We start from the raw sequence: 18,876 nt of genomic DNA, 5'->3' as shown, positions 1-18,876 counted from the left end.
TTACAAGATATACTTCTGGATACTATCTAATGATGATAAACAAGCTTGTGTCAAAGTTTGGTACAAATCCAGTATAGTTTAAGAAAGTTATTAAAATTTGAGTGAATATTTATGGACGCCGCCGACGACACCGACGCCGACACGGAATGTAGAATCGATATTTCTCGCTTTTTCCACTTAAGTCGAAGGCTAGACAAAAAGGGAACAAATAGAATAGTCACATTCAACTAATTCAAAGTCAACTTTGTGAAGTGTCTCATATTTTTATTCCAGGTACATGTACACTGTTTTTATCCTTTATAGTAAAAATGTCAAAAGTGGAGGTCTGATAATTCTCCCTTAATTTATGTGCAAATGATTTTGAGAATATCATACAAAAAAATCATAAATGCCGTTCTTCAATATTCACTTAAACAACTAGCGGTGATTAATATGTTTTACAGAAGAACACCTATATGTCTTTATCAAATGAGAAAACAGTACTATATACCATAAATATAATACACGTATAAGATACAGTCTAAATAAACAAAAATCTATGTACATATCAAACAGTGATTGCATTATATAACATACTCTACTTCTGAGTTATTTGGCGTATATTCAAATTTATGAAAGACTATAATTAAAGACTGAAATTTGTACGGATTATAACTACGCAATTAAACAATCTTTAAATATTTTTTTCCCAAATGTTTTCATAATCTTCCCCATCCATTTCAATCTCTGGATTTTCAAAATCAGCTGAGCGTCCTGTGTTCAAATAAAATGCGCTTGCTCGCTCACTTTTACTTGAAGCTCTTGATTCAGTGTTTGTAATGCACGGCCTAGGACTTGGTTTGTTTGTCGAGTTGGTAGATCCATGGATGTGAATATCATCCTCGGTTTTGAACCATTCAATAGGCATTCCACGAAGGCAGTGTTGTAGAGGGAACATTTTGGAAGATGCAGGTTCAGTCGACGTTTGTCTGCAATGAAGCATGTTTACTTGCCCATCCGTGCTATTTACCAGTGAAGTGTGTCTAATTATAGGACGGTGTTTGGGGATTTTTAATGGAGGAAGAAAATGTGGACTGAACCCGTCACTGTAATCTTGCGATGTTGCATTGTGGGTTTCTGTGACTTCCACTGTGCGCTGAACCTGTGTCGATGTCAAGTAACTTACAGTTACATTTGATTCTCCTGATGTAACTGAATTCAGAAAATTTTCATACATAGATGAACCTGTAGGTGATACTGGCGTTTCCGGTTCCGGAACACTGCTCTGTATCATTTGGATCTGGTCAGTCCCATACATTGGATGTTCAAATCTTTGTTGCTTGAGCCTTTGCACTTCACGTTTCAAGTTACCAATTGACCGCTTCACGCTACAAAAAACCATAAGTACAAATGAGGTATAATTGCGTCTTCTTACTTCCGAATTAATGGAAATTAACAACTTTGACTGATACTGTGTATTACTCGACATACAATTATAATGTGTACCGAGCTACAATTTATCCTAGTATTTTTCCTAATTTCCTATTAATCAAGTTGGTCCCAATTTTATGTTTCACCATTAAGTTTTATTTAATTTGAAGACAGACCACCTAAAAATGCATAAATGTTAACAAAGGGAAAATAAATGTATGAATTAAAAGTTTTCATTACCACAAGAGTTCAACGTAGTTACACCTAAATGTTTATATTCGTTCAGGTTATTAAAATTCTCGATTGACCGTTTTATATTATTTAATACGCAGTAAGATTGACTTTCAGATTAACGAATTTAATTTTAAGTTATGAGTATCAACGTGTAGAACGCCACATGGGGGTTGTCGGCTATGTTTGACACGGGGTGGCAATTTCGAAGCGAAGAAAAACTATCAAAGTTAGTTCAAGTATCAAAAGGAACTGAAACATAATCTATTTCCTGCAAGCAGAAGAAGTCATTTTCATTGCTCTGTCTTCTCAAACACCTCTCCCTAGTTTTCCGTGTTGCAGATTTTGAGGCTTCATATGTAAATTTCTGGATAAAAACTACTCCAAACGACTTCCCCGCGTATTATTTATAAATAAATTTAATTCCTATCATTGGATTTAACCAAATACCAGCTTCTTAGTTAAAATTAATTGGTTTTAAAACTATTTTTTCATCAAAATTTAAAGTGTCGCTCGGGGTGTCAGTTTTTGCATTTCAAGGGGTAGAGGCTTCTGATAAAAAAGAAAAGTCTTATAAGACATTTACTTTTGATTGCATAAAAAGTAAAAAATGACTCAAAATATTTTGTTTTACAGCTGGAAAATGATTTCTTTTCCTTTTCCATAACTATCATGATCAGAAAAAAGTCACGGCTGTGGCTCAAAGCACCGAAACATGGAGGAAAATCAAAGAGCAGACCTCCATTTAAGATTTGGCCGAAGCCACCAACAGTCAACTCTCGATACCACATTTCCGATGTTACCGGCGGTATTTTTTTTGACATAAATCTGACCGTCTCTAACAAAAAAGGAAGAGAAATATTATTTTCTTTTGGCATTGGATAAAAGATAGAAAATCATCAGCCAGATTAAGTTTTTTGATATTTTGAATCGCTATTTTAAAATCGTTAAGAATAGTAGTGTCATCGTCTTCAGGTCTCCTTGAAGCTGTACTGTCATTTGATGATAAAGATTCCAGTCAGTGTTTCATAAGAGAGAGTAATCGAATTCGTTTTAGAGTGTGCTTTTTGCGGCGTGCACGAGTGCTTTTAAGAGGAACCTGGTGATGAACTTTGATGGAGTTTGACTCTTGATGGCTTCGGCCAAATCTTTTATGGAGGTCTGCTCTTTGATTTTCCTCCATTTTTCGGTGCTTTGAGCCACAGCCGTGACTTTTTTCTGATCATGATAGTTATGGAAAAGGAAAAGAAATCATTTTCCAGCTGTAAAACAAAATATTTTGAGTCATTTTTTTACTTTTTATGCAATCAAAAGTAAATGTCTTATAAGACTTAAAAACCGGCAAAATAAAGTTCCGTCAGTTTGATATTTGCTATTATAATAAAGTAGATGTGTTTGAATTAAAAAATATCAGTTAAAAACCGATTTATCTGCAAATCTATTCTTTTTCATCAGAAGCCTCTACCCCTTGAGATGCAAAATCTGACACCCTAGCGACACATGAATTTTGATGAAAAATTAGTTTTAAAACCAATTAATTTTAACTAAGAAGCTGGTATTTGGTTTAATCCCATGATGTGAATTCAATTCATATATAAATGATACGGGGGAAGTCGTTTAAAGTAGTTTTTTATCCAGAAATTTGCATATGAAGTTTCAAAATCTGCAAAAAAAAACTAGGGAGAGGTGTTTGAGAAGATAGAGCACTGAAAACGACTTCGTCTGCTTGCAGGAAATAGAATATGTTTCAGTTCCTTCCGTGCATTACATGATATGGTACTAAGAATTCTAAAAAAAATAATTTTGAACTTACTTTGATAGTTTTTCTTCGCTTCGAAATTGCCACCCCGTGTCAAACATAGCCGACACACCGCATGTGGCGTTCTACACGGTGAGTCTGGAAAATGTCATCCGTGTTAAAGAACAAAGCTTTTGATTGGTTCTTTTATGGCATATTAAAGAAATAATTGATGCAAGCTATGATACTTTATTGTAGTTTCAACATTGGTAGGCATTATATTCGTGATTGTTTTTATTTAAATTATAATCCTGGTACCTTTGATAACTACATATATTTTGCCCGAGAAATAGTGAGGGCTAAAATAAAACGAATATAATGCCTACCCATATTAAAACTACATTAAAGTTTAGCTTGCATCAATTATTTCGATTATGATTAGGACATTTCAGGTAATTTCTGTGTTCGATGTGTATAAGTGTAGAGCGTTTGTGTAGGCTCTTCCATGAACCTCCTTTTTGTTTTTAAACAAGCAAACGACTGGCAATGCAATTTTTCAGAGGATGGAGTTTTGAACAGCCAGCATGAACGGTTGTCGTATCTAGGTCAACTATGTCAATTTCGAATTGCAACACATTACAGTTATGATAAATGAATAAGTAAAAACATGTGCATCATTTAAGAGTTTGGAAGGGTTTTAAGTTAAGGTGTAATACCATGCATCATTTAATTTTCCCAATTAGTCTTTGTTAAATTTGCACTTTAAAAAAAATGTGCAGAAGTTATCTTTCATTCAAATAAAGAAATACTTGGCACGAGTAAAGTTTTATCCTGTCCAGTACTATAAAAAAAATTCACATAACATTTCTTTGCATACAATTCAATAACCATCACTGTAAAATAACCAATCAAATTTCTCCCCTTATCTAGCCTGTGTACAAGGTTTAGGAACCATGTAACCTCAAGTTTACGAAATATTCTATAGAAACCCCAAATAAAAAAACAATAGTGATTTGAAATACCCAAGACATATGTTTATGAAATAGAAATGTTTTACTGAAATAAAATGTAGGATTAATTACCTACAACTGTCAAATTCAAGGGAATATTTTTTTTCCGACCTATTTTCGTATACAACCGGATGTGATGATAAAACTTTACTCATGCCAAGTATTTCTTATTATGCATGCCAATTTGATAAAATTCATTATTTTGCAGCAGTCAATATACGCATGTGTAAACACATTTTATTGGTTTTAGAGCATGGATTTATTCATAAAGCGAAAGAAGCACGTTATATTATAATTCATATTAATTTTCTTTCGATGGCTACGTGAATAAGCAGTCAAAATGAAAAAAAATATTTTTGATATAGTTTGTGATTTTCCTTTGGTAAATATCTCGACACCAGGATGCAAAGGTTTTGCAAACAATTAAGGCCACACTCATACTTTTAAGCAAAATTTTTATTCACAAAACTAGTTAATTTTTTTTACATATTCAGTTTGATGTGAATTTAAAACAAATTGAATACATCCTACAAATATCTTACAACAAGCAGGTTACAGTAAACCCAATCAAAATGGTGGCTCCTAACGATCCAATAATTGAAACTTGCCATACAAGTCCTCCTTCAAATAGAAAACACATATACATTTAGTAATTTTATAAGTGAATGTGGTGCATTGTGGAAATTTTGGATATATTCATAAACTAAATAAAAATCCCAATAGTGCTTGTCCAAAAATGAAAAAAAAGATTACCATTTCAATTTTTGAACTGGGACACTTTCTCACAATCTTTGTTAAATAACCCCATTGTGCAACTTCTATTTTATTTAGCTTAACATGAGACATCAGCAGTCATAAATATTATGGCGTTTGATAAAACCTTAGTAACCGTGACACATATCAAAATCAACAAGGATGGCTGATACAGCGTGATTGCCGTTGATAGTAATGATGAATTACTATGTACTTATGAACTAGGATCAAGTAAGGGAGTGGGAATTAAATAAGCCAGTATTAATACTATTACGCAGAACGATAAATAGATGCATAGACAGACCTAGGGGGTGGGAAAAAATTAGTTGATTATATATGAAATCATCGAAGCATGACGGGAGTTGGCAACCCTCTGGTCAGTCAGATCCCCCTACCCCTTTATGAAAAGTTCTGGATCCGCCACTGAGATTTGCAGGTTTTTTTCTTTGTAAAGATACAATGAACCTTAAAATATCACCAACTCTGACTGAGCACACCATTTGATCCATTTCAGCTCTTAAGCTGGGCTCACTCGCGAAAAAGTTTCAGTACAGTTCACTGGTAAATATTTTATGATATTCATGTGTAGAAAAGCTGATAATCTACACATGTGTGTGAGAAGCAGTTATCAAGCTTGCTTTGGTATGTAAAAAATGTCATAGGCCAAGTTAGGGAGGTGAAAAAGCCAGTAACAGAACGATAAACAGATAATCAGGTTTTCTTCGTATAGATATGTTAAAATATCCCCCACTGAGGACACAATTTGATTCACATTAGCTGACCCACTCGCCTAAAAGTTTATCGCGGCTCATTGGCTTATATGTACAAAAGCTGTCTCTCCACTAGAACATGGGTTTAAGGTCAGGTTTGTACACATGAAATCTCTAGTCTAAAAAAGCCAGTTATAGAACAATGAACAGATAAGCAACTGTCTAGGGCCAAGTAAGGGAGGGGGGAAAGCCAGTATTTGTACTATTACGCAGAACGATAAACAGATGCATAGACAGATCCAGGGCTCGGGAAAAATGAAGTTGATTAGATATGAAATCATCGAAGCATGACGGGAGTGGGCAACCCTCTGGTCAGTCAGAGCCACTCACCCCTCTATGAAAAGTTATGGATCCGCCACTGAGATTTGCAGGTTTTCGTTGTAAAGATACAATGTACCTTAAAATATCATCAACTCTGACTGAGTACACAGTTTGATTCATTTTAGCTCATTAGCTGGGCTCACTCGCTAAATATTTTCATTACGGTTCACTGGCAAGTATTTTGTGATATTCATGTGTAGAAAAGCTGATCATCTATACATGTGTGTGAGAAGCAGTTATCAAACTTGCTTTGGTCTGTAAAAAATTTCATCGGCCTAGTTAGGGAGGTGAAAAGCCAGTAACAGAACGATAAACAGATAATAAGGTTTTCTTCGTATAGATCCCTTAAAATACCCCCACTGAGGACACAATTTGATTCACCTTTTAACATGACGTCCTTCAAACGTCATTGTAACCGAACGTGGTAAAATATGAATATATTGGTTGGACTGTTCCGATCGTACTCCCACGTCATATGCTTTTTATACGACCGCAAAAAAATTTGCGGTCATATATTGGTATCATGTCGTCAGCTTCGTCCGAAGACGGATGGTATTACTTATGAAAAATTTACTTGTATTCAGTAAAATGTATATAAAAAATCACAGCAATATACTACACTGTATATTATTGCAAATGCATTGTTGATTTTCTTTAAAGCTATCTTTATTTGCACACTTGACAAACTAACGGCACAAATAAAAAAAAGAAAAACAACAAACACCAAACAAACAACGGGCATTATTCGTATATATGGTACATGTAGGAAGAACATGCAGAAAAAGTCACCAATCATGTAAATAAAAAAAAATACAATTCTTTTATTTTTTCACAAAATCCTTACTAATTTAAGAAAGGTTTTCTCGGAGCAAAAATGTGTGAACCTAGTAAATGACACCCTTTTAGATAGACTTATTGTTACAGACTCAGTAGTTTGTAACTTATAAGGTTTTACACTAACAAACGTATGTATAAGTGGTCGAAGGATAAAACTTCTTCTTTCATGTACATAAAACATGACAGTTTATAGTAATACTGGAATTCGTGGTGTTCAACTTTTGAAAAGCATGACTGTTGTAATCCCATATCACTTTCTTTGATGTTAATTAATCTAACTTTAAATCAAACTGTTACATGTGAAAATAACATAGTCTTATTATCCCCAAAACTATCAACTTTAATGTCATCCCAAAGTAAGTGTTTACATATGGACAGTTAATCATTTAACTTAAAAGTAACCTAAAATCAAATCTTCTCAAAACTTATTTTATCGATAATGCGAAGTGCAAAAAAATGTATCGAAGCAATATATCCTGAGGTAAGTTCATTGAAAGCACAAGTAGTGTAATCAAAAGCATTGCATCTTGGGTAATCTTAGGGGTATTGTTCGATAATCATATTGATCAAAAACCCCATGCTGATGCTAAATGTGCAGGCGTCGCACTTTTCAGCAGAACTGATAGCTTTTAAACTTACCAGAGTAATTCATCTTCTTCCTTTCATCATCATGTCCATGTCTACCGTGTAGATATTTTACCAGTGAGACAGCTGTTCTGTATTTTTTTCCTTTGAAAATTTATCATTTAGATGTTTATACTATATATAATACATGACTTTTGTGTAAACTGATGATGGTATAATTGAGCGTTTTGTCATTTTTTTTTTGGGGGGGGCAAACTTATTAAATGAATTAAGGTATTATGAACGTTTAATCAAAAGTATCATTAAAAGGTCTATGAACTGGTAAAATGTGATGTAAATATCAGTTAGACAACAAATCAATAAGTAATATATACTAAGAGATACGTGTGTCTTGATAAGAAACCCCGACGAACGGAAAACGGAGAGGTTTTTTATCCAGGCACGCCGTATTCTGAAGTATATAAATAACTTGTACCCGTTGCTTAACCCATAGATGTAATGCTTAACCCTACATTTGTTTACACTGAATATTAAATAAAATAGAACGAATACAATTTTTATTGACAATATCAAACCATGGTTAATCAGATAAAAAAAAACTAGAGGCTCTCAAGAGCCTGTGTCGCTCACCTGTATTTACTGATGCTTTGGAAATCATGTTAAATTAGGATAACATTATAATTAATAATTAACAGTATTAGATATTAGATATTATTTGATACTATAATGATATCTCGGATATTAAAAAAAAAACGGCAAAATTTCCGTAGAATTACTAACTCAGGGGCAGAAACTCAGCAACGGGTTGTCAGATGCGTCTGAAAATTTCAAGGCAGTTATTTCTAAATCTGATGAACATTTTTGACACCTGTCAGATTTGCTTTAAATGCTTTAGTTTCACAGATATAAACCAAAAACTGCATTTTACCCCTATGTTTTAATTTTTAGCCATGTCAGCCATGTTGGTTGGAAGGCGGGGTATTTTTTTTTAAACTAGATACCCTAATGATGATTATGGCCAAGTTTGGTTAAATTGGTTTCCGTTGTTTCAGAGAACAAGATTTTTGTAAAACATATTACCAAAAAATATTCATTTTCACAACTATATTTATGATATTCGAAAACATACAATTTTTGAATGGTTTGTTTATTATAAATAATACATGTATTATATAGTCAAGTCATTATGTACCATTTAATCAGAATTAATCATTATCTTCTGCAAAAATGAATCTTTTATATTCCCAACTGCATATACATGCATTGCATACATACAGTATTAAAGTTTGGTTGTAACTAACTTCTTTTAAAAGTATTGGCAAACAATTTAGCCGAGCAGAGCGATGCAATTTTGTTTAAAGGGTTTTAAAGCCACTGAAGGCCTAAGAAGCTATAGAACAAATGATGCAAAACCATGCTTTCTGGGTGTTCCGAAGACCCTTTCATAATCTGAAAATGCAAGTTTTGTTTTAATAATTTTTTTTACAATATTTTGGTCTCAAAGCAAAATGTATAAATTCAGTGTAAGACTTAAGTTTTTGTCAAAAAAGTATGCAAAAAAGTCAATTTTGTCTCACACAATTGACTTTTGTGTTTTAATTACCATATCAGGTAACAAAAGTCAATTTTGTATGCAAATAAGTTTATATTTGGATACTTTTTTGACAAAATTGACTTTTGTCATGACAAAAACGAATTTTGTCTACAAAAATGAATTTTGTCATCACAAAATTGAAGTTCTCATAAAACAAGTATGTATCACAGACAAAAAATGATTTTGTTATGACAGAATCAAATTTTTTAACAAAACCACAAGAGTCCCATTCGGCGCCCCGTATTCTCTAGGTAATAAAAAGTCTAGAACAGACTTTTAACATTTGATTTAACCTTTTAGACTTTTACTGCTGTATTTTAATTGAAAAGTTTTACATTGTTTTATGTTGTGCTATCTATTAGTGCTGTATTTTATTGGACATGTCTTGAGTCTATTAAACATTTTACAATTTATTATATATTATTTATTTACTAAAAGAGGTTAAAAATATTTCGCTAAAATGGGCTTTGACAATTTTAATTTTCGCTAAAATGGGTTAAAATCTTGGCGCTTAAATGGGTTCTACTTTGGCGCTCAAACGTCCTATATTTTTCGCTCAAATGTCCAATCAATGCGCTCAAATGTCCTCCGCCGAACTACTGGCACCTATTCCTTGAATGCCAACACAATTTTACAGGTAAAATGTCGGTAGATCAAAGGATGTTGGCATTCAAGGAATAAACCTGATGGGGACAAGCCGTTTGCTTTGAAATTTCCTACATGAGGCATTTGCCTCAATGTAGTTACGGCCCTGTTAAAATAAAAGTGAGGTAAGGTTTCCTGAAACAATATACTTCAAGTTAAATTAAACCAATTTTCAGACATTTCAAGTATATTTAATTAATATTTATACTTTTATTATCATTAAAAAAAATGGGAAATGTTTCCTAATTTTTTTTGAGAAAAAAGATGAATTTATTAAGCATCTGGTGCCATCTCATACTTTCGATTAGAGCTGCTGAGTTATCTATTTTCAATACATTGCAAGTCAGGTAATTTATTTTCAAACTACCACTGAACAAACCATTTAATGTTGTAATTATCAAGGTTGAGTTATTTATTTTCAAAATCCTCCTGCCCCCCCCCCCCCAGAATTTATCAAATGGTCGTCCCCTTACCTCAGTCAGATTTGCACTAAATGCTTTTGTTTTAGAGATATACTGCATTTTACCTCCATGTTCTATTTTTAACCATGTCGACCATGTTGGTTTGCCGGTGGGGCTATCGAACACATGTTTAAACTAGATACGATTATGGTCAAGTTTAGTAAAATTTTGCCCAGTAGTTTCAGAGGAGAAGATTTTTGTAAAAGTGAACAGACGACGACGGACGACGGACGTCAAGTAATGAGAAAAGAGGTCAGGTGAGCTCAAAAAAGGAAACCCCAAAAATAGCCTTTCTTATAACCTTACTTTGTCGATATTCATTGAAACTTTGACAAGTGAGTAAATTACAACAGTCAAAGTTGCCATTTTTCATATTCCCGTTAATAAGCGAGTGATATGATAGCCAAATTTACATTTTTAATGCATCTACCTAACATACGGCTGAATTATATATCACTGGGAAGCTAAGAATGTGTACTTTCTAAACATCCCGATCGTCAAAAGAAATTATAGTGAAATTTGTTTTTTAATTGGGGTCAAAGGTCTTAGGTGCAATTTCATCTTAATTTCGGACGATTTTATATCTATTTAAGCTACATTAAAGTTAAAGATAGAAATAGAACCGTTTAAATATGATTTATTGTACTCTAGTAGGTGTCAGACCACCAATTACTCCCTCCAATTTAGAACGTAAAAGTAGCCCTACTCTGACACAAAATAGTGCTTTTGATGTCCTTGTTTACTTAAACTAACCAACACATTTGCAAAAATGAAACATTTGGTGAAAGAGAAATATATCTAGACCATTTTGAGCCAAAATTTACTTGTCTATGAGTTTGCATTAAAAAATTGAGGTTTATGCGCTCCATAGTATACTAATTTAAGATTTCCAGAAAACCAGGGGTTATTTTTGGAGTACCTTTGTTCGAAGGTCAGTTATTTTGTTAGAAGGCTTTAAAGGTATGGTGAAAATTGGCATGTAGAAAGCTGATACATGTACCATTCATAATATACCTGGTTTCTATGAAGTTAAACTTAAGGTAAAATATTTAGAAAGCTGTGAAAATTGCAAAATTTGGTTGAACATATAGGGATTTTTAATTGGTGGTCTGACACCTAATAGCCCAATTAATTATACGGAAATCGACTAACATATTTAGTCAAAAACCGGTAACGCAGTGAATAAGGAATTCCGAAAACTATAGTAATTTTACCCAAGATCATAAAATTACAGAAATTCGTGATTTTTAAGAAATGTTGAGATAAAGTCTTGGTCTTAAATGAAAAAAAACCCAATAACTGACGAGTAATTTGGTGTGTTCTAAAACGGGAAAAGTGCAAAAACATTAATTTTAATGAAAATTAAATTGTAGATCCGAAAAGCTCAGGATTATGAACATTTTCGTATAAAATGTCAAATATTTAGAAGGAATGTAAATGCATGCGTACTTACAGTTGTAAATATTGTTTTTTTTTAATATTTTAAGAACCTAATTCACTTAATTATTCTGTCTTAAAGAAGAGATACGCCTAATTTCCATTGCTTAAAAACATGGCGTAATTCTATAATTTTCAAGTAATTTCTGAAATAGACTGCACCGTACGATTTTGTGACGACCGGGCAAAAATCAAAGTTAAATCATTATTCTTTCATTTAAAAAAAGAAATTAGCCGTATGTTAGGTGGATGCATTAAAGTCCTTTACTAGATATTACACTCGCCTATAAATCCATGTGCTAATATGGATCATCAGGTCAAGGTTAGCATTCTTAATATTATAAAAAGAATACACCATGGCTCCTTGTAAACAGTAATGTTGTCATTATGGACGGGTATAGATAAGATAAGATAGGATATTTTTTTAATCCAAATAAAACGCACATGAAGAGCAAAGTAATTTATTACAATGATTTTGATAATTGACACACACAATAATGTTGATATAAATCATATATAAATATGAATATATTCATCTCAATTCTAAGATGTTAAACCACAGCAATACCATAATAGCCACACATATTAGTACAAAAGCATAACAATTATATGTAATATAAACAGTCAAATATTCTCAACAGGTTATATAAAAACATATCTGTACTATAATGATGTAAGACGGACGCCATTTTGAGTCGGACGTTGAATTTGGTGGAAGAGTCTAAAGATATTGCCATATGTATAACCCAAAAGTACTTACATGTATCAGTTTAATGATTTAATATCCGGAGCACCTGAGATCACCCCAAGTTTTTGGTAGGGTTTGTTTTGCTTATTCTTTGATTTTCTATGTTGTGTCATTTGTTATATTGTTTGTCTGTTTGTCTTTTTCATTTTTAGCCATGGCATTGTCTGTTTATTTTCGATTTATGAGATTGACTGTCCCTCTTGTATATTTCGTCCCTGTTTTAATGAAGGTTATCATAAATGTATTTTACATGCTACGTTTTTATATAAAAAAATTCTCGTAACATTGATCAACATTCATATTTGAACATGACGGATAGGTGTGTCTGGATTAAGGACCTTACGGTCGGACACGCTTAACAAACAAAAATATAGATTACTTATGTAGGGAGCTCTCCTTTAAAGGGGGAATCCGTGGGTAAGAAATCCCCTTTTTACGATCAATATTTTAAAATGGAGACAATGGCTACTCCCCTTTTTCCTGATATACGTTTTTTGATATGTTTTAAAACCACTTGTAGTGGACAATAATTAACCCTTTTTGTTAACGCAATTGAAAAATCAATTTTTATTGTTATGAATATCAAAGGACTGTTTTTCGGGATGTAGAAGCAGGGGTTCCAGAAACCCAACTCGTTAAATCCTGTGGTCAAAATCCTTTGTCATTCATAACTATAGATCTATTTAATTTACACTTGTTTCAGAAATAGATACTATGAAGTATAACAACAGAACTGGGAGGTTACATATTTAAACATGAAAAGAAATGTAGTAAGATATTACCATTAACATGAAAAGAAATTAAGGAAGGAATTACAATAAGCGTAAAAAGTATATATTAACCATCAACTTGTTGTTTACTCATAATGTTATTTTATTTAACTTACCATCGATGCATTTATAACTATTCATCTCATCACAAAAGTGCATTGCAGTGTACGACTTCTTGTTCAATGTAGAATTTGCTACGTGATTATACACTTCACATTGATGTACCAAACCTAAACAGAAGCAGAAAATAAGACAACTCTATGATTTACTACATGTCTAGAGAGGTTGCACATGATTTCAAGTCAGGAGCTTGTAATTCAGTGGTTTTCGTTTGTTGCTGTATATCATATTTGTTTCATTGTTTGTTACATGAATCAATCCGTGAATTTTCTCGTTTGATTTGTTTTACATTTGTCAAATCAGCAACTGTTATAGCTGACTATGTGGTTTACTTTTTTGTCTTTTATTTTTAAAGGCCGTAGGGTGATCTGTAATTATCTACTTCTATGTCATTTTGTTTCTTGCGGAGAGTTTTCTCGTTGACAATCATTACAAATCTGCATATATATTTTTTTAGCATGAACACATTCTGAATATATGAAAAATAACGATATACAAATTTGAACTCCAGTTTATCTTACAAATATAATAAATATGAAAAACTGTTAAATTATCCAATGAAAAACATTCACTTGCAAAGGTATAAGATTAAAAGAATCTTACTAAATTAGAAAATTAGAAAAAATATACCGTTATTGAGCACATGGGTCAAATTTAAATTGCCAAAAGTGAGGACAAAAGTTGGCACTTATAATTTCGAAAATGAGAGTAATTAAAGTATTCAAATATCTAAAAAGGCATTCAAAATATTATGTTGACCATGCGGCCATGTTTTAAATGGGCAATTATTTACTTTGGTACTATGTTTGCAATTTTATTATATACGGAAAATGTATTACCCTGGATGTATCGTTTCTTTTGTTGACTAGTATACATTTTACATAATGTGATTGAAAGCGACATCCTACACTATTTTGGCAAAATACAAAAAAAAGACAAAAACAACATTAAATGTGTTTATGTCCACATTTTAAAGGAAACCATATATCCCGAGGTAAATCTTTTTTTATCGGTATTTGTTCTATATAACATCTCTAAACATATAAATCTTAAATAAAATATACTTACTATACACACTTTCGCTTATATCACTAAGCCAGTACTTCTGTCCGGAGGTCATGACATTTAGCACTTCTCTAACAACGCTTAAACTTGAAATATTCAGTAAAGAATCGGGATGACTTCCTGACCCACCATAATCCCACCTGCATTTGAAGTCTTGGTTGGAATAGTTAAGAGGAATGTTCAAGACGATAAGTTCACCAGAATTCTCTGCAAACAATCATAATCGAATGGTAAGATATAATTCTTTATGCACAATAAGATAATGATTACATGTGATTTTGTTCTGTCGATGTGTAAATGAGAAGATATTTTGTGATACGGGTTATGTGAGATTGTGTCAGTGAAGAACTACCTATACATTCAAACTTATATTAGTATTAACATAACTTTTATTTCTCATATATCTGGCTCCAAAGGGTAGCTTAGGAATACAAAATGGTGACATTGGTCTTTCTCCGACTGGCATAATAAGCCCTCGTCAAAGTACGGCGTCTATTAGGCCGCTATGCGGGATGTACAAGTACACAACCACTTCCGGTCAGAATAGCCGTTTAATCTGAAACCTGTAAAGTGAGTGCTACGCTCTTTGCGCGTTAATAACCCTTGCAACACGTCTTGGCGGGATCCGTAGGTAACCTGTTACAAGGTTAAAGTACTGTCCCTATCCAATATGTCCTCATTTTCCAGGGCTGTCCAAATTTCACTGACTTTCATCGCGGACGGCCTCTATTACAGGACCTACCCATTTTATTTATAATAATTGTTAATTTGTATTCGTTCTGAACATGCACGCCATATTTATCATTGGACGTTTATTAACCACGTTTAGTGATAGCTATTCATTTCAGACCTCTTTTAGTTCCTTAATTCTCACAATTGTTTACATCTTTAACAGTCCAACCCTTGTAGAAAGAAAGAGTTTTCTAAGAAAGTTAATTCAATTTACGAGAAATGTACATGGATCAAAGACGAATAAGTTAATTAAGGTTTAACACAGTGATTTTTTTTAAAGCAAAATCAGGCTGAAATAGTGAATTTTAGTACAAATTAATCTTGAAAAACAGGACTGTAAAAATAAGTCGTCGGTGATCAGACGCTATAAGGATTTTCTTGCAGCCAAGCTTTTCTTGATCTACAATCACCAGGAACGCTAAACGCCGAACATTTGAGATTTCCCTGCACCAGGAACGCGAAACACCGAAAATTTTAAAACCAAAGGTCAAATTCAAATAGTCATTCTTCGAGAAAAGTCACCAAACTGTACAATCGGGATCTTAGTGCCAATAATCAGCTGGTCTTTCCCTAGCGTTATAAAAGTGAAGAAATGTCGTATCGAAGTTAACATCAGTGTTGTAACGTACTAATAATTTCTTGAAATAGGATTATCTAAATGAATTATCATCATGCAATAACAAAAACATATAAACATTCAAGACACTAGGCATCAATAATCATAGAAATATCGGCCGGTATCAACATTTGAAATAGATTAACTGAAACTTTTCAACAATTGTTTGTTTTTGTAATTTCATTGGTGTATAAAAGCGTTCACCGAAGTTTATTTTATATGAAGTGTGGTAGATCAACCTAATAAATTACAAAAAGAAGCATTTCTTTTTTATGATTATATTTTTAACCTACAACCATGTAATTACCATTGTCTATATAAAAAAAAACAGATTTGGTATGATTGCCAATGAGGCAACTCTCGACAAGAGACCAAATTACATAGATATTAACAACTATAGGTCACCTTACGGGCCTCCAGCAAGCATTGTTGTGACGATATCATGGTAACCACATGTTTTCTTGAATGTTGAATGTTGAGAAATACAATTGATCTTGGAATGCTTCGTGATTAATTTCAGCAAATCAAAAGTAAGGATCCTTATGAGACCGGAGTGTAATGTACTTTTCAGTTGAACACTTACTTTTATCAGTACAAAGTCCCCGATGAGATTCTGCTACTGGTATTTGTTCAACATACAGCGCTAAAACATTAAATGGTTATCTTTAAAACGAATTAATTTGTGAATAAACAACTTTGAAATGCTTGTATGTTGCACGAGAACATGATTTAATATGAAGCCTCACATGTTTTTCCTCTCTTTTTTTTCCATAATTTTTGACGAACTTGAACTTTAAAATATAACATTCTAAAAATATTTAAGATTAAAAAAATAAAAACAGATGATTTAACATTTCTTGTATTTATGAGGAAATCTTAAATTTATCAAACCTGTGTGTTTTATATAATTCACAGACAATATATAACTAGATGTCCACATTGTTGTGTCCTGTCTGTACCCAAAACTAGATTCGTTGCTCGATATTTCTGGGATTAATATCATTTCTTGTTGTTTACATAATTTTACGGCATCATACCATCGTACTGTACCGTCTTAAACAAACAGAATGACATGAAAATGTAAGTAATATGTGAAAATGAAAACGTACATTATGCTGGACAATATTCTGGGTTTTGGATGTATAAAATAAAAGTATATAAGCTAAGAATGAGCCCATTGCATCACATATAGTTTTATATGCTTTAAATTTTTTAATGTGATTTTGAAAACATGATTTTTGTAACCTTAACATTTAGTATTATGACAAATTAAAAGATGAGTGAAAGATGTATCAGGGTGTTATACATAAGATCGTAAATTGCAGGACAGTAAATAACATGGCAAAAAGTGACAAAATGAGTCAATAAAAACATGTAGATAAGCTCACCATATAAGCTATTATTTAAATATGAAAAATATGTGGTATGATTGCCAATGAGACAACTCTCCGCAAGATACCAAAATGACACAGAAATTAACAACTATAGGTCACCGTACGGCCTTCAGCAATGAGCAAAGCCCATACCGCATAGTCAGCTATAAAAGGCCCCGAAATGACAAAGTAAAACATTTCAAACGAGAAAACTAACGACATTATTTATTTGAAAAAAAAAATGAACAAAAAACAATTATGTAACACATTAACAAACGACAACTACTGAATTACGGGCTCCTGACTTGGGACAGGCACATACATAAACATTACTTAGAAAATTGAGAAACCCCAGAAAAGGTATTAGAATAGTCTTAGGCACAATGGTTCCAAATATGGTATGCGCTATGCTAAATTTTTAAGAAGACTATAAGAAATGTTTTTTTAGGTTAATTAAAAAGCTATGACAAACCGTACGGCAAAATGTACCACATCATCAACCTACTTTTAAATTTCACTGTTCTTATGCAGAAGATATTTTGTAACACGTTAAAATTGCAAGGATGTGTTAATATTTTGAAATAGAATGAAATTCAAAACAGTGTGGCTGTGGCCATTGATTGACACATTAAATTCATCCATTGACTGGGACAATTTAGGTGAACGTTTGTATGTAACGACCAATGCTCACTATGTACTTTTTAAAGACACTTAAAATATGGGGTCACCAAAGGTTTTCAACACCTTAATAAAGTAATTCGAAAAATTAATCAGAAATAACACGATGTTTTGATTTATATCAATTATATAAATCAAAACATAAAGGTTATTCCTGATTATTTTTTCGAATTATTTTATAATTAAAGGCATTAAGAAACCTTTGGTAACCCCACAGTTTAAATGTCTATCGTAGGTACGTCGTGAACAGTGGTCGTTACAGACAAACGTTCACGTAAATTGTCCCAGTCAATGGATGAATTTAATGTGTCAATCAATGGCCACAGCCACACTGTTTTGAATTTCATTCTATTTCATTACGGTTTACAAATTAATTCTTAAATAGTAGATATTGCATAATTAGATATAAGACGATTTAGTGTTACATACCTGATAAAGAAATAAAGGTGTAGAACAAAACTACACGAAAAACTAAACTCAATGCCGACATGTCACTATATAAAATATAAAATAGCTATCGCCATTATGGGCATAGTTATTTCCTGGATGGAGACTGTGATAAGGAAGGAAGCATCGTTTACAGAAAACCCAATTGAAATAGAATTTTATTGGATTGAAACATTCATCAAGTTATACGGACATATTGCTATGACTCATGCTTGATTATATACACGCAGTGTTTCCTCATAGTATCGGTTAAATTATTTGCTTTCACTTTAGATAACTAAGAATTATAAAGTTATAACATTTGTCTTTCAGTCTTATGGTGCAGAATGTCAGAAACTTATTTTGATAATAAATTAATAGGAACAATAAAGGTACACAAACACACATAAACATCGAATGCTGCGTTTTATTAAAATGAAAAAAAAGTTCCAATTCACTGACTTCCTGGCCAAACAAAATCTCTCACATTTATACGCACGCGAAAGTATCATTTTTTGCCCTTGTGTTTAACTTTATTTTACACTAGAGATCGCTG

At 32.6% G+C, this 18,876-nt stretch overlaps 1 protein-coding gene across 1 annotated transcript; it reads right to left on the bottom strand.

Annotated features, from left to right (window-relative positions):
- Positions 1-243: 243 nt before the first annotated feature.
- Positions 244-18,454, bottom strand: LOC139512474 (uncharacterized). The gene is made up of 8 exons (XM_071300104.1): positions 18,324-18,454; positions 16,735-16,896; positions 16,427-16,486; positions 14,499-14,702; positions 13,427-13,540; positions 7,710-7,799; positions 4,932-5,010; positions 244-1,367 (listed from the first exon to the last, which is right to left on the bottom strand). Exons 1-8 carry the CDS (start codon positions 18,382-18,384, stop codon positions 674-676), a joined length of 1,464 nt encoding a protein of 487 aa, XP_071156205.1. The 5' UTR covers positions 18,385-18,454; the 3' UTR covers positions 244-673.
- Between the last annotated feature and the right edge of the window lie 422 nt (positions 18,455-18,876).

This window comes from Mytilus edulis, chromosome 2 (genome assembly GCF_963676685.1).
Source record: "Mytilus edulis chromosome 2, xbMytEdul2.2, whole genome shotgun sequence".
Lineage (NCBI taxonomy): Eukaryota > Metazoa > Mollusca > Bivalvia > Mytilida > Mytilidae > Mytilus > Mytilus edulis.
This window is presented reverse-complemented; position numbering and strand designations above follow the sequence as displayed.